The sequence below is a fragment of the Chinchilla lanigera genome, unplaced genomic scaffold (genome assembly GCF_000276665.1).
Source record: "Chinchilla lanigera isolate Chin_1 unplaced genomic scaffold, ChiLan1.0 scaffold00001, whole genome shotgun sequence".
Lineage (NCBI taxonomy): Eukaryota > Metazoa > Chordata > Mammalia > Rodentia > Chinchillidae > Chinchilla > Chinchilla lanigera.
This window is the reverse complement of record NW_004955402.1, coordinates 18,399,755-18,414,441: the sequence shown is the minus strand read 5'-3', so window position 1 is coordinate 18,414,441 and position 14,687 is coordinate 18,399,755. Positions and strand designations below refer to the sequence as shown.

The following is a 14,687-nucleotide window of genomic DNA, read 5'->3' as shown; positions in this document are numbered from 1 at the left end:
GGCCCTTCTTCCTAGAGTATCTCCTTTCTCATTTTGTTTTGGTATGCATTCACAATGTTTATCGAGCATCTGTCATCTATCAGGCATCATTCCTGATCCTGAGGATGTGCACAGAGAGATGAATAAGACAGACACAGCCCCGGCTCAGCTGCCCAGCCTCTGTGAAGTTTTGTCGTGGTACAAGGAAGGCAGTGACCTTTTGATGCCTGTGTCATAGCGCCCTTGGTCCTGCTTTACCCACTGTGTACTTCCGCCTCCAATGCATGAGTTTCTCAGGACATTTGTCATTCTTCTACTTTCGGTACCCAGCCTGGTGCCTAGTAGATACTACTTAAAAAGTGTTTAATCAATATTTTCTTAAAATATATGCATAAAAGAAGAGACATACTAGAGAAATAAGTCAACTGGTAGATGAGACGTTAGAAAGTTTCTGTAGGAATATTGAGGGTTTGTGTGGAGAAAGTGTGTGGAATGTCATGGTAAAGAACCTTAAGGGCCAGGCTAAGGAGACCAACATGTGCCCTGTAGGTGATGGTTTGAGAATATGCAAGGAAGGCCATGCATATGTGGATTTATATCATGTAACGTTAACATTGGTGACAGGAGAAAATCTGAAGAGCGCAGTGGTGTGTGATAAGGAAAAGGAGAGGCTGCTGCACTGTTAGGAATAAATCATGCAGCTGTGACTCAGCTGGTGATCTTGGCGAAGAAAAGACACTTAAAATCTTACCTGAGACATTTATGGTCCTGAAGACCCCCAGATGAATCCAAGCAACAATTCGCATTCCTCTGTGGGGCTTTCAGATATGTGGTGCTACAAAAATTGCTGAAGTTCTTCCAGCTTAACAGTGCACTTAATCAAAGCTTAGACATTCCAGATGATTTCCAGTATGTGCATGTTGCTACTTTGTCATTTTATTCAGCCTGTTATAAAAAGTCAAGGAGGTTGTAATTGCCGCTGGAAGTCTGTGGAGCTTTTGGTTAGTTGAGGATAATGTCATTAAAATAAAGTAGTGAGACTATTGGGAAAAGTTAACTATCACACTTGATAAAAACAAATTGTTATGATGTCAGTGTTTCTGCTTTTTTGGTAACCTTTACAAGTAGCCTGTGTGATATAATTAAGCTTTCTGGTCTGGAGATTACTTCCAGATGCAAGGTACTCATCATAAAGGATCTATTGTGTGCTTTGAAAAATTTCTTTATCCATAAGGATAATGGGCAGATACCAGAAGGTAAATGGATGAGAGAATTGAATGGAAGACATCCTTTATGTGTACCTGTAGGTGTTAAATCTTTATATGTGTGTGAGCTGGTACTAAGGAAAGATGCTTGATCTGTATGCGAAGAGCCAGTCTAATCTTCTTAGTTTCTGTAGGAAAAGGAACAGTAAATACTGCAGGAATGCTACTGCGTCACTGCAGTGCCGAAGCATTTCTTTAAGGCTCTTTTCTAGAGCAATATAGAGCAACACGTATAACATAACATGAGTGATCGAAAGGGTTGGCAATGGTCCTCCATTTGTATTTATTTTCCTGTAGCAGGCAGTTCCTTGACACTAATGCTTTTGAAAGACAAGATGAACTAGACAAGATGAAATAGATCCCCAGGGAAGAATAAGGGATCTTTTAAAATTAAAAATATTTCACTCTCTTACAGATACAGCTGCCCGTCTGTCATATCAGAAAAATGCCCAACTTCGAGAATATACAGTTCCTATTACTGTGAAGGACAGTGGAGGCCAATCCGCAACCAAAGTGCTGAGAGTCAACCTGTGTGACTGTAGTCACCCGAGTGAGTGCGTCTCCACCGCAAGGAGCTCAAGAGTAGAGCTGGGCAAGTGGGCCATCCTTGCCATATTACTGGGCATAGCACTGCTGCTTTGTAAGTCCTCTCACTTATTTGGAGTTAAGATGCAAAATAAGAGTTGAGTCAGGAAAGGATCCTTACAAAGGAGGCCTGTTCAAGCGTATGTCAGGTGTGACTCCCCTTTACAAGTTCCTTTGGTACCTGAGATATGCCGGACTGTTTTCTGTGGAAGGGAACGTGGTCCTTCTTGAGACAGAAGTTTCCTATCTGGACAGAGTTAATGAGAAATCCTTAGACAGCACCAGAGCTGCCAACATATGGATTTTATTTTTTGATCTTAGTGCTATTCCTGTTAGGGCAAACTAGAGCATCCTAAAACTCCGGCAGTAGCAGAGTCCACTAAAAGCAACTTTTATTTTGTATCTGTTCACTTTTTCAGTCTCAGATTTGTGGGAAATGTTCAGAGCACAGCAGTGTCCCATCTTGGGTATGGATTGCTCATTCTGAATTATTAACCTCCCTCTGGCCATTTGTATGGTTCCCCATGGCACTCTGTTTCTCCCTTTCTTTTTACTTCCCTCCAGCCCTTGAGCTCGGAATTGCTTTGTTCTGTCATAGGAGCAGTGATTACAAGCAAGGCTCTGGAACCAGCCTGCTTTATCATGTGTAAGCTATAGGACTGGGGCACGTTACTTAACGGAGCTTCATTCTCTTCATCTGTAAGAGGGGACAGCTGCGGTAGCTTACTCTGTGAGGTGGTACTCAGCATTGAGTTAGTGTGTGTGAAGTGCTTTGATTAGTGCACGGTAAATTTCATAGAAGTGTCTATTATTTTTCAGCCCCCCAACAAAATAAATACATATGAAACATCTACTAATTATCAGAAACTATTCCAGATGCTTAGAATCTATCATAGAAGAAAAATGAGAAAACCAAAATATATGTGCCTTTTGACACTAAATGAATAAATAATTCAAACACTTTCATGGAAAAAATAGAGCAAAACAACTACGTTTTTTGAGCTACAGAGTGTGTGTGTGTGTGAGGATCTGGGGCTCATGTTTGCAATTTTCAGTAGATGGCCAGGTCAGGCCCAAAGGAGAAAACTATCTCTGCTGAGTTTTGTGACAGGTGAGAGAGGACACCTTGTGGAATTCCCGAGAGGAAGAGCTTTCAGTTGGAGCGAGGAGTCAGTGTAGAGGCCCTAAGGTGGGATCTTACACGAAGAAATCAAAGACTAACAGGAAGACCAGTGTAGCTAGACAGTAGTGGTGGGGGGAAGTGGACTAAGCCATGGAGCCAGGAAGGTAGCGCATTGAGCAGGTGAGGGTGAGCACATGTTTTCTGTAAAGGACAGCACCGTATGTATTTTAAGCTTTGTGGACCATGTGATTTCTGTGGTTTCTGGCCCTGGCAGCAAACAGCCTTAGAAAATGGGAAAATGAAAGGCATAGCTATGTTCCAGTAGAACTTTAGAGATAGACGCTAAAATTTGAATTTCATGTAAATTTTATGCCATCCACTATTACTGTTGTTCTTTTGATTTTCTCCATCCATTTGGAAATATAGAGTGCTAGGTCACAGGCCTTATAAAAACATGGTGGGCTGGATTTAGGGCCATGGTTTGCTCATGTGTTAGTGCCTTGTAGAACATTGTAAAGAACTGTTGTCATTATTATTGCTTTTATTATATATTTTAAGCTATCACAATTGTGAAGATTCTCAATGGACAAGAGACAAATCAGGTTTAGTTAACACTCTTAGAGATAACTCTACTTGAGAAAACAATTTATTGTGTCATGTTTTCTTATAAGTAAACCATCCTTTATGGATTCAGTAAATCTCTGCAACATCTTTGTCTTAAATAAATGTCAGTGATTTATTAAATGTAGTGATTAATTCTGATCCTAAGTATTTTAGCATTATGGGCAGAATTCAACCCCTTAAAGAAACAGGTAAATTATATAAAAATACATATACACATTTTAAAATTGAAACTGAACTGTAGCCTGCTAATTTAGAAAGGCCCAGATAATTCATGGGAAACCATGCTTTAATGGCTTAATTTTTCTCCTATATCCCTTTGGTTATAAGAAATAAAGGAAAACTATTTTGTTCTATGCATACTAATGTAAGTTTTTCTCTAAATTCAGCTGTACTGCTAACTTTAGTATGTGGAGTTGTTAGCACCAGAAAAGGAAAACAATTTCCTGAAGATTTAGCACAGCAAAACTTAATTATATCCAATACAGAAGCACCTGGAGATGATAGAGTGGTGAGTAACTTTTTTTGGTGACTGTTTCTACTGCTTGCGATTTTTAAAAACTCATGCTTCTGAAGTTATTTTACAAATTGGGAGTGATAACTTTTGTTTTGTTTGAGTCATATTTTGTAAGAATACATACTTGACATGTCAATATTCAGATTTTTTAAAAAGTAGCTTTCATTAAGCTACTTAAACCAAATGCATAATTATAGTTTTTCTACTCTTTGGAAAAACTGACTTAAAATTTGTTTTTTGATCTTGCAAACTTATTATAACAATAATTTGTGGCTGTTCTCTGCAATGTATGCTTCCAGATATTTGTTTATCTCTTTGACTATTCATAATAGTAAAAATGAAGCTTCCTAAGAGTTTTCAAGACAGCTGGGAAAATAGCAAAGATATGCATGTAACAAAAGGGTGGGCATTTGCAAGATTACTGCCATGCTCTTTCCTTAACTATTTCAGGATCTCTGAGGTACTTGGCTGTGTACTTTGTTTTGTGGGAAGAATAGAAAAAGTACTGACAAGTGTGTCTCTCCTTAAAAATATTTCAGTATCTTTATGGGAAATACAATTTACTTTTATGGAAAAGATAAATAGCCATTTGGTAAACCAGTGTAGTAAAGCATGATCAAAGTTCAAAGATACTCATAAGCATACTCAAAAGGTTTGGATAAAGCCAGGAAAGACCTACAGCTTTCTCTGTAGGAAAAGAAAGAGGCACAGTTTATAACTCACAAAATAAGAAGGGGCTGAGAGTGAAGAGTCGGTGAGAACAGCTGAAGTGGAGGAAAGTAGCCTGAAGGATAAGAGAGATGATGACAAAGTTTAGAGACCATTCAGCAAATAGTGAATAAATTGCTTTCGAGTGGGAGAAACTGGATTGAGTAGAGGCTTTGAGGGTAAGTCAGGTGTTGGGGGAGAGGATATTTGAGAGAATGGGGGAGAGGATCCCTCATGCCCAAACCAGGAGAGTCGAGGATGTACTCTCTAGGCAAAGGAGAGTCACCCATAGTTCTCTGTGTGGCATCATGCCGGCTCCTTCTGTGATGCTGTCAGAAGAGGGTCAGTGAGAACAGGAAGAAAGGTGAAGCCTTGGCCTCTTCCAGTAGTTTAAGCATGAGCTCACCCTTCCGGATGGAAAGTGCAATGTAAAAACAGGGATGAATAATAAATAATTTTAAAGGTGTAAATGATAAGGTGGTGGACAGGATTTAAGGAACAAAGGAAAAAGTATGGTCAAAGTATTAGAGGCCAGGGGCAAGGATGACTTATCTGTCCTTTTCTGTATCTTAGAGTGAAGGTGATTTTATTATTTACAGTTTATCTATTCCAACTCTTTTCTACCATTGTGCAAAATGATAGCCATCTGTGCTTGTTACGTTATCCTCTGGAATGCTATGATTATCTCTGTAATCAGAAAATAGGTCAGAAAGAGAGTTGAGACCTTTGATAGACCCTGACCTACCGGAAGTTCTTACTTTATATCTGAAAAAGAAGTGAATGAACTTTACTTAATGCTAATTCTTTGCCACTTGAAGCTAGAGCTGGTGCAGTGTACTGGTCACTCTGCCACATTTACTTGTTCTGTTAGGAGCGCTTCACAAGGGGCTTGGAAAATACCTCTAGGTAAGTTTTCACAAACTATGACAAAGTTGCATATTGAATATATAAACTCACCAAAAATACAGCGAGGAAAGGTGATGATTTTCATTTTTGATCAGAGTTTAGTAGAAGGCATTCAGATGGAGTTAGGACCTGGGAGAGCACACCGGGGAAATTGCTGACCCAATAGGCATAGTTGAAACCCAGTGAAAATGTAGGGAATGCAGTTAAACTGGTGAGCTCAGCATCATCAATTTTAGTTTCTTTTAATTCCCCTTTCATTAGTTTAGAAATATGTCTCTGAACATATATGTGTTATGATAAACTACTACCATCAAAGAAATGCAATAATCAGGAATATCAGGAATGTGATTTTTTTTTGGTAGCAGAATTTCACTGGACCAGCAACCTAAGTAAATATAGGGTGGCGCTGCCACCAAATGGCTACTTTTCAATTCTCTTTTCTGATTTTTTTTTCTTATGCAATGAGCTAGGATGTATGACTTTGGTAGATAGATCTTGGGTTCAGCAAATTATCTGAATTTGAAAATCTTCCAGAGTAGTTAGAAACTCTTCTCACTCTTAAGTAGGAGAAGAATTAAATGGGCAGTGCAGTGAAATTCTGATGATAAGGGAGGTTCTTGTTATGAAGTAGTGCAGTGGTTTATCCTCAGAACAGACCTTCTGAGGTTATCGCTGTAACTAGACTTTGACCTACAGGTGCCGGGTGGTTGTAGTGAGCTTCCAGTGTTGAGTTAATATTTAATCAAGTCCTGTACATTTTAAAACATTTCCTTGAATTTCTCCCTCTCTAGTTCCCTCTGCATATTTCTCTTTCTTTGAAACTGAACATTTGAGAAGAAAAGTTTATACTTGATTTTTCTACATTACTTCCTGTTCACTCTCCACATCCTGGAAATTATTTTTGACAACTCACCAAGGGATGCTTTTTACCGGAATCCAACGGGCACTTACTATATTTGAACCAGTGCTTACCATACTTGATTCTTTTTTCCCTACCTCTGGCCACTCTGCCCGGCACAGTCCTCTCTGCACGGCCTCTTTAGTTCCTGCTGTCAGCTCAGTGGCTGCTCCTGATCAATCATGTCACCCCTATATTTCTCTTATCCACCCCTTGAAGCATAAATCCTTTTTCTATCCTTAGCTCTTTTTCTTTTGGGCTGCAGTTTTCTCTGGATAGCTCATCTATTCCTGGTGCTGTAACTGCCACCTGTTTGTTAGTGACGTGCAGAATTGTGTCTCTAGCTCAGATCTCTCACCTGTGCTCCAAATGCTCATATTCATGTATTCATCCAGGACATCACACGTGTGCCTCAAGTCCCTCACTCCAGAGTTGAATTTCTCAACCTCCTCTCACCCACAAGCACATTTTTCTTTCTCTTTTTACTGAATTGTACCATTTATCTAATTGCACAGGTAGAACATGGAGGGCTAATCCCTGACTCTTTGCTTTGCTACTGGTAGGTTCTCCAGGGGGTCCACTTGCTCACAGTTGTTATGACTTCTACCGAGGCTCATTTTCCACCAGGAATGATTCAATGAGCCTATCTGATCTCTATTGTATTAATTCATGTCCATTTAGCTTATTTTCCTCATCAGTGGCTACAATGAAATTTTCTAAAAATACGCTTCTCTCCATAATAAGTTAAAATTCACTGAGTCTCCATAACCTTTAGAATAAAATATATACATATGAAATGTGTATGTATTTTGTCCTCTCACCTTTTATAACTTCTCCAGCTTTCTCTTCCTTTCTGTCCCTTTCTTCTTCCTGTCTCTTTTCTTCCCTCCCACCTCCTTCCCTCCTCCTCTCTTTTTTCTCTCTTTCTCTGCCTCTGTGTGCAGCTCTGTGTAGGAGCCGTTCTCAAGTCAGCGAAGTTCAGGAGGCTTGACCACCTGGTTACCTTTGCATACTGACCCTCCTGAAGCACTGCACTTTTTCCTCCCACTCCTCTGGGTCTTTAGTCCCTTAGCTCAGAGTTTTCTAGTCTATTCCACTTGTCCTTTCTGGGTTTGAATTTTATCCCTCTATTTCTGTACCCTCTCCCATTCAGTGGTCATCTATATAGCAGAGCAATTACACTTGTAAAAGAATTCTGTTTCTCTGCTTCACTGGAATGAGAGCTTCTTAGAGCCCTGGTATCTGTCTTTGCATTCCTGTGCTTTTGCATCTGGGTATATAATTACAAGCAGATAAATGTCTGTGGAATGAATGAGGGGATGAGTAAAACGTTGAATAAATGACCTCTCTTGGCTGACTTCTTGTGACTCTATCTGAAATCCATTTTCCCCAACATGAACAGTATTGTTTTGTGCTGTGTTGCAGTGTTCCGCCAATGGGTTCACAACCCAGACCGCCAACAACTGCAGCCAGCGGTTTTGTGGCACGGTGGGATCGGGAATGAGAAATGGAGGGCAGGAAACCATAGAGATGGTGAAAGGAGGACAGCACACCTTGGACTCCTGCCGCAGTTCCGGGCACCACCACACCCTGGACCCCTGCCGGGGAGGGCACGTGGAGACGGAGAACTCTCGGTACACGTACTCTGAGTGGCACAATTTCACCCAGCCCCGCCTCGGTGAGGTGAGATTCCCTAGGTGTTTTAACTCTGCAATTTAAATGTTCTACTGAGAGGAATAGGAAATTGAAATTACTGTCTATCTTCAGAGCCTGTTTTTCCACATTATTCTAAGTTTCCTCTCTTTCTCAGTCATTTTTAAGTTGTTTGATTTTATTACATTATTTAATTTAAAATAATTTAACACCCTTTGTCACATTTCTTTAGTTTCTAAAACTCCATAAAATTAGGGGTTTCCAATATCCATCACTGTAGTTTTATTTTTAGGTGCACATTTACTGCACAGTCTTTTCATATAGAAGAATGTGCAAAAAATCTAGTTTATCCCTATCAGAAGTTTCCCAAATCAAATCTATTTCTCTCTGTGAAAATGCAAACATCCCTATGCAATTTTAGGATAAAGATTAACATGACTTATGTGAAATATTTATTTTTCATTGGTTTATTTTTTATTCAAATTGATGAATTATAGTTGTATATATTTACTCACATGAGGAATGGTTAGTGATATTATGGTATATGTATGTGATGTAGAATTATTAACTTACCTTCAAAACTTTTTGGGGGTAGAACATTTGAACTTTACTCAGCAACTTTGGAATATACAAAAACTAGTTAAAGTCACCATTATGTAAAATATTTTTTTTCTTTCTTTTTTTTTTTTTTTGGTACTGGGAACTGAACTCAGGACCTTGTGCCTGCCAGGCAGACACTTGTGCCACTGGGCTATATCCCTAGCCCTACTTAAAATATTTTTAACTTTGAAAGCACCATGCAAATATAAAGTATTTTTATCTAGAGGAGAGCAAGAACATGAAAGAAATGAAGAATTAAATAAGAAATTCATGGTCCATATAAAATTTTTTTGGGAAGATTCTAAAACATGCTAATGTCTTCCCCTTGAAAGTGTTTAATTTAATTGATTTGGCTTTTTTCTCAAATTTCTTCGGTGATTCAAAAGTGTATTGAGGATTGAAAAGCCACTGGATTGAATATCCTTGCTGGTAAAATTTTCACCTCTTTATCAGAGATAGCAATGCAGGTGTAGCAAATACTGGGCCAGAAAACCTTAATCTTTGGATGGATGGCCAGTTGGCAGCACTCTGTGATAAGGATCTAGGTTATTATGTGTCCATAGCATTTTTTTGGTCACCTTCAAGTGTTAACCCTTTTTCTGCTTTTAGGCAGTCACCATTCATGTAAGATCAGGTTGTGAAGGAGCTTAAACCTAAGACACGTTCTTAGGAGTGGTCTGCAATGTGCACCTCTGATCCTGGGATTGGGACTGGTGAATGATTAGTAAGGGCATAAAGAAAGGCTCTTGATAAGAGAAGCAAACCTGGTGAGCTCTGGCTTAGAGGAATGGACTCACAAAGCAGGAAAAGGCAGAGGCACAGTAGCTTGACAGGCTGGTAGAGAAGATAGAGACAGATAACAAGGAAGGTAGATATACAGACTGTTCGGGCTCTTCATTACACAAACTCAGATTCTGCAGTGTGGATTATTTTGATTAGATTTTCTTTCCATGATTCCTTTTTCTCATGCATGTATCTTTTTGTTTGTTGGTTTTGGCTATCTTATAAACTTAATTCTGAAGCCCTTACAGTGATTATTTCCTACCTTATAATTGTATATAATAATGATTTTAGTTAACATTTTTATACATTTAGTAGGTTTATTTTTTCATGCATTATTATTTCATCATTAATTTCTAAAATGAAATAACACCATGAGACAGTTACTGTCAGTATTCTCATTTTAGATCAGAGATGAATGAAACACCGATGCTTAGAAACTTGCCCAGATTCAGAGATCTAGCTGGTAGAGCCAGAACTTTGGCTCAGAACTACAGGTGTTTGACATCCAAGCTCAAATACCAACTACCGTGCAATGAAAGAGCCTGAGCTCTGGCTATAAAATTGAAAGTAAATAGTTCATAACTTAATTGTATGTCAAAAACATAACGTGTGTATACATAAAATTTTCTTTGTGTAGCTTATTAGAAGTTGAACGTAGACTGACTTTACAATATGGCTGTGATAGAGACCAATCATGTGCATTTTTTGTGTGTAGGAATCCATTAGAGGACACACTGGTTAAAAATTAAACATAAAAGGTAAATAAAAAATAAATTTTATGTTCATATGTTGAAGTTGTTTAAAGCAATAATACAATCCTCTCTCAAAAATGACTTTGCAGAAGTTGCACGTATGTAACCACAATGAAGAGCAGGTGCCATCACAAGACTACGTGCTCACGTACAGCTACGAAGGACGGGGATCCCCAGCCGGCTCTGTAGGTTGCTGCAGTGAAAAACAGGAAGAAGAAGGACTTGACTTTTTAAATAATTTGGAACCCAAGTTTCTTACCTTAGCGGAAACATGCACAAAGAGATAATGTCACAGCTGCTATCATTAGACGTGTCCTTGCCAGTCATTCTAGAAGTTTCCAAACAATGATATTGTGAAATTCAGTTATAGATTGCATACAGATGGTCCCTCACTTAACCACGGGTTGACTTAGGATGTTTTGTTTTTACAAATGGGTGAAGTTGATACATATTCAGGAGAAACTACTTTGAATTCTGAATTTGGCACTTTTCTTGGGCTAGTGATGTGCTGTCTAATATTCTCTTGTTAAGCTGCTGCTGGAGCTACAGCTCTCCACCAGCCACAGGATCATGAGGGGAAACAGATTATGCCCTGAAATGTGCTGCGGCTGAGCTATGATGCTCAGTAGGTTAATTTTATTGAATGCGTTTTCAATTTACCAACATTTTACATTTATGATTGCTTTAGTGGGACACAACCACATAATAAGTAGAGAAGCATCTGTATATAGAATATATTTTTCTAAATTTATAATTATGCCACTTATGAATTTGTGTTTTAAAATTTTTTTGCTTATCTTTTGCAATAAATCAAAATGTTAAAATATACAGCTAGCAAATTGCATCCCATAGTAGTGGAATAAGAGTCCAAAAAGGATCTGCTGTTCTTTACAGATATTTTCCTAATGTGTTAAGTAAATACTCGTCCAAAAATGGCTTAGCTATGCTGATATCTCTTTATGATATACTCACATCGTGTGCCAGTTATAATACAGGTAAGAAATTAAGTACCACTATTTGAAGACAGTTTTATGCAAGAAAATATTGAGACAAAATTAAATAAAGATTTTTGCAGCTCTGAAGAATTGGTGCTAGCCCTACCCACCAACTTCATTATCAAATTCTTCATTTAATTTTGAAAGCAAAGTTTGTATAGGAGCAGTATTGGAAATGAATGTGTATGTAACCTTATTGTATAGTTGTAAAATTACTCTACGAGTGTATAAAATTAGTAATCAACGCAACCTTTGCAATGAAACAAAAACAAAGAGGAAAACGTCAGTGATTTAAAATAAGCCTGGATGTGGTTTATTTTATAGTAAAAATCCAGGGTTTAGGAAAGGCAGAGCTTCCTGAGTACTGAGTCATAACTGAACTTATCGGAAAGTAGTTGGTGTCCACTTGTGCAAACTGTTTACACTTGGAAACAAATTACACTCTTTTGTTGTAAGTGGGAAAGAACTAGGGAACCAGCTGAGTGGTTGGATTTGCTTTGCTATGTAAATATTTCTGTATCCACAGATTAGAAACAAACTGGGGAATAAGAATCACACTTAAGGCTCTTTGCTTGCTGAGGGCTAAGTTTCAGAGATGAAGTGTTTTTCTTAGGAGCTAATACTAAAAACTTAAGAAAAAAACAAACCTTATGTCTGCTGAAATTAAATCCTTGATTGCCATTTTCTCTGTCTCTCCTATCTGTGAACTTTCTTTTTTGTTAGAGCCGAATAACCGTGTCTTTCCGGGCAGTATGGAGGCTACCTGGGGCAGGAAGGCAAATTGTACTGAAGCTGTTGGGTGGGAGGTGACTGCTCCTAGACTAAAGTCCGCAGACCGAGCCTGCTTGCACTGTGCTGTACTCAGGAGCTGGCACCTGCAGAGTGTCCTTCCTCTCTACTCACGCCCTGTTCTAAAGTGGCACTGCGTGATTCAAGGAAAGCCAGCCTTGTGGGCCTCCTCCCTTCACCTCTCTGTCAACATTGTCACAAGACCCCCAGCAGTGATTCACTGGGGAGGAAAATATGCCAGATGTTCACAAACCATGCAGTATGAATGCACTTGTTGTCAATTTGCCTTGTTATGAGGATTTTTAAAGTTAAGGCAAGAAATAGGAATTTCAAATGCATGAAAGAAAGCGGTCAAGTTGTCATTTTAGAACACGAGGAGAAGATGAGCCTAAGAGATCAAACTGTCATTTTGGAAGAGGGCTATTTGGACAGTCAGGGAGCAACACGCAGACCCAGGGGGTTGAAGGGCCAGGAGAGAAGCCAAGAGGGGACGGGAGGAGCGCTGAGGGCAGTGTTGCCACTGCTTCATACTTTGTAGGTCTGGCCCTGCCTTGGCCTCCCTTTCGTAAGCTAGTGCAGCTGTCCTTGGATTTGGGTGACGTACCAGCCAACCCCTGCTCACTGCCTTTCCTTATTTGGAGTGTGGAATCAAGAAAAGGGCTGGCTGGGCGATGAGTCTAAGGCATTCAGGATGGGTCTGAACTGGTCTTGTAGAAAAACAAGGCATTCATGAGGAAAGCGTCACTCCTTCTCTAGCCCTTTGGGCGCTAAGAAAGTCTTCAATTAAATGTGTATGTAAAATTCGGATTTGATCCTACATTTTCTGGTTTTTCATTTTTCCTGAAATCTTATACTCATTTTCCTTTTGAAATTCTTCTAATTTTAACATAATAATTTTAACATATAGTATTGTTCTTTCCTCATATGCATAAGGTGAAAATTACATGATTTTAGTGTGTAAGAACAGGTCTTTTTAAAGCTTTCAGTTGTTTATCTGGTGAATGATCTTTGGTTTTATATCTAAATGTACAGTTTTTTTTCTTACATTTATAAAGAAGTAGGTAAGTGTCTAAAGTTTGGTAGGGTTTGTTTTGCGATGTTTTAATTTTGCCATTAAAAGAAGTTACTTTGCAAGTCAAAATAAACAAAAACTGTGTGTAAAGTAATACACATATAGGATATAATAAAACAATTTTAACTTGGTTTCTTGTCTTTCTTCTGCTTAAAGACTAAATGGTCTAAAATGGTCACATTGCACAATTGTGTTTTAAGCTAACATGAAAATAGAAATCCCCAAGAGATCCTTTGTTCTATCAGCAGGGGCTATTTTAGAGAATGGGTTATTATCAAAGTGTCAACATCATTAACATGTACTATTGGGGAGAGATTGCTATTTTGAGGCACATTTAAAAATGAGCATTTGTGTGTACCTTTATATTGGATTGTAATTTGGTGTGAAAAATATTACAAGGTGGTTATAAATTCAGAATGTTCCAGAAGAAATGTACTAATACCAGAGTGTTATCTGGGGAACAGTCCCGATTAAGGGAAACTGTTGAGTATAAAAGACAAGAAACATCAAACAAGCAATAGTCCAATCCTGGTCCTTCCATTTACAAGACCGATGATGTCTGAGTGTTAATCATCAGGTGATCTAATCAAATATGGTGGTATGTGCTTCGCATACCTTTGCCCCCATATGTGAATGTATTTCCTCCCAAAGGTAAAGCTCTCTACTTAAAGAAAAAGGTTAGTTCTATCGAATGCCTTAAATTTTAATTAAATTGAACCACAATTCCAACTGCAGGGACTTTTATTATGACCATTATTTTTGTATGTATCTGGCTTCAAGGACATTCACTGGAATATTATTTGTAGCAGCAAAACATTGAGTAGATTCCAAGCATCCAGTAGTATTGATCTGGTTAACTATGAGGTCATAAGAGTTGAGAACAGGCCCCAGAGCCAGAATGCTTGGATATGAATCCTTTCTGTGCCACTTATGAGCTGTGTGACCTTAAGAGGGCTGTTTATTCCCCGCCTTAGTTTTCTCATCTTTAAAATCAGAATAACAACATCAACTTCATGGTGTTGTTGGGATTATTAAATTAGTTAATATATTTAAAGCACAGAAAAGCTTGTGTGCACCTAGTTAAAAATTGTATTAGATATATAGTCAGTAAAATTATGAAATTGGTTATACTATAAAACAACATATAGTTTCTTTGTAGGGCAAAAATGTTCGTACTTATACAGGAAAAAAGGCCTGAAAAGATTCTTTCTAGACAATGGAATTATAATTGGTTCATGTTTTCTGTGTTCATTTTCTATAATCAACATTAATATATTAAATTTTTTTAAACAGAGATGGTGATCAGCCTGAACTCCTTTTCAGCTCTGTATTATTTAGAATTAGAGGTGGTTATATGGATGGGAAAACTTCAGTGGTGGCCAGAGTCAATTTATAGGTCTGACTCTTCTGACAATTTGCTCATTTTAACCATCTGTGAGTG

The 14,687-nt window shown here is 38.4% G+C and overlaps 1 protein-coding gene across 2 annotated transcripts in view; it reads left to right on the top strand.

Annotated features, from left to right (window-relative positions):
• Dsc3 (desmocollin 3) overlaps positions 1–13,377 on the top strand; it is a gene marked incomplete at its 5' end in the record, with an annotated part of 38,763 nt that extends 25,386 nt beyond the window's left edge. The window contains 5 exon segments of one of the 2 annotated variants that reach the window (XM_013506510.1): positions 1,660–1,884; positions 3,963–4,084; positions 8,028–8,285; positions 10,354–10,396; positions 10,480–10,572. In XM_013506510.1, coding sequence (XP_013361964.1) covers positions 1,660–1,884; positions 3,963–4,084; positions 8,028–8,285; positions 10,354–10,380 — 632 coding nt within the window. 2 annotated transcript variants of the gene reach the window in all.
• Positions 13,378–14,687: the final 1,310 nt, after the last annotated feature.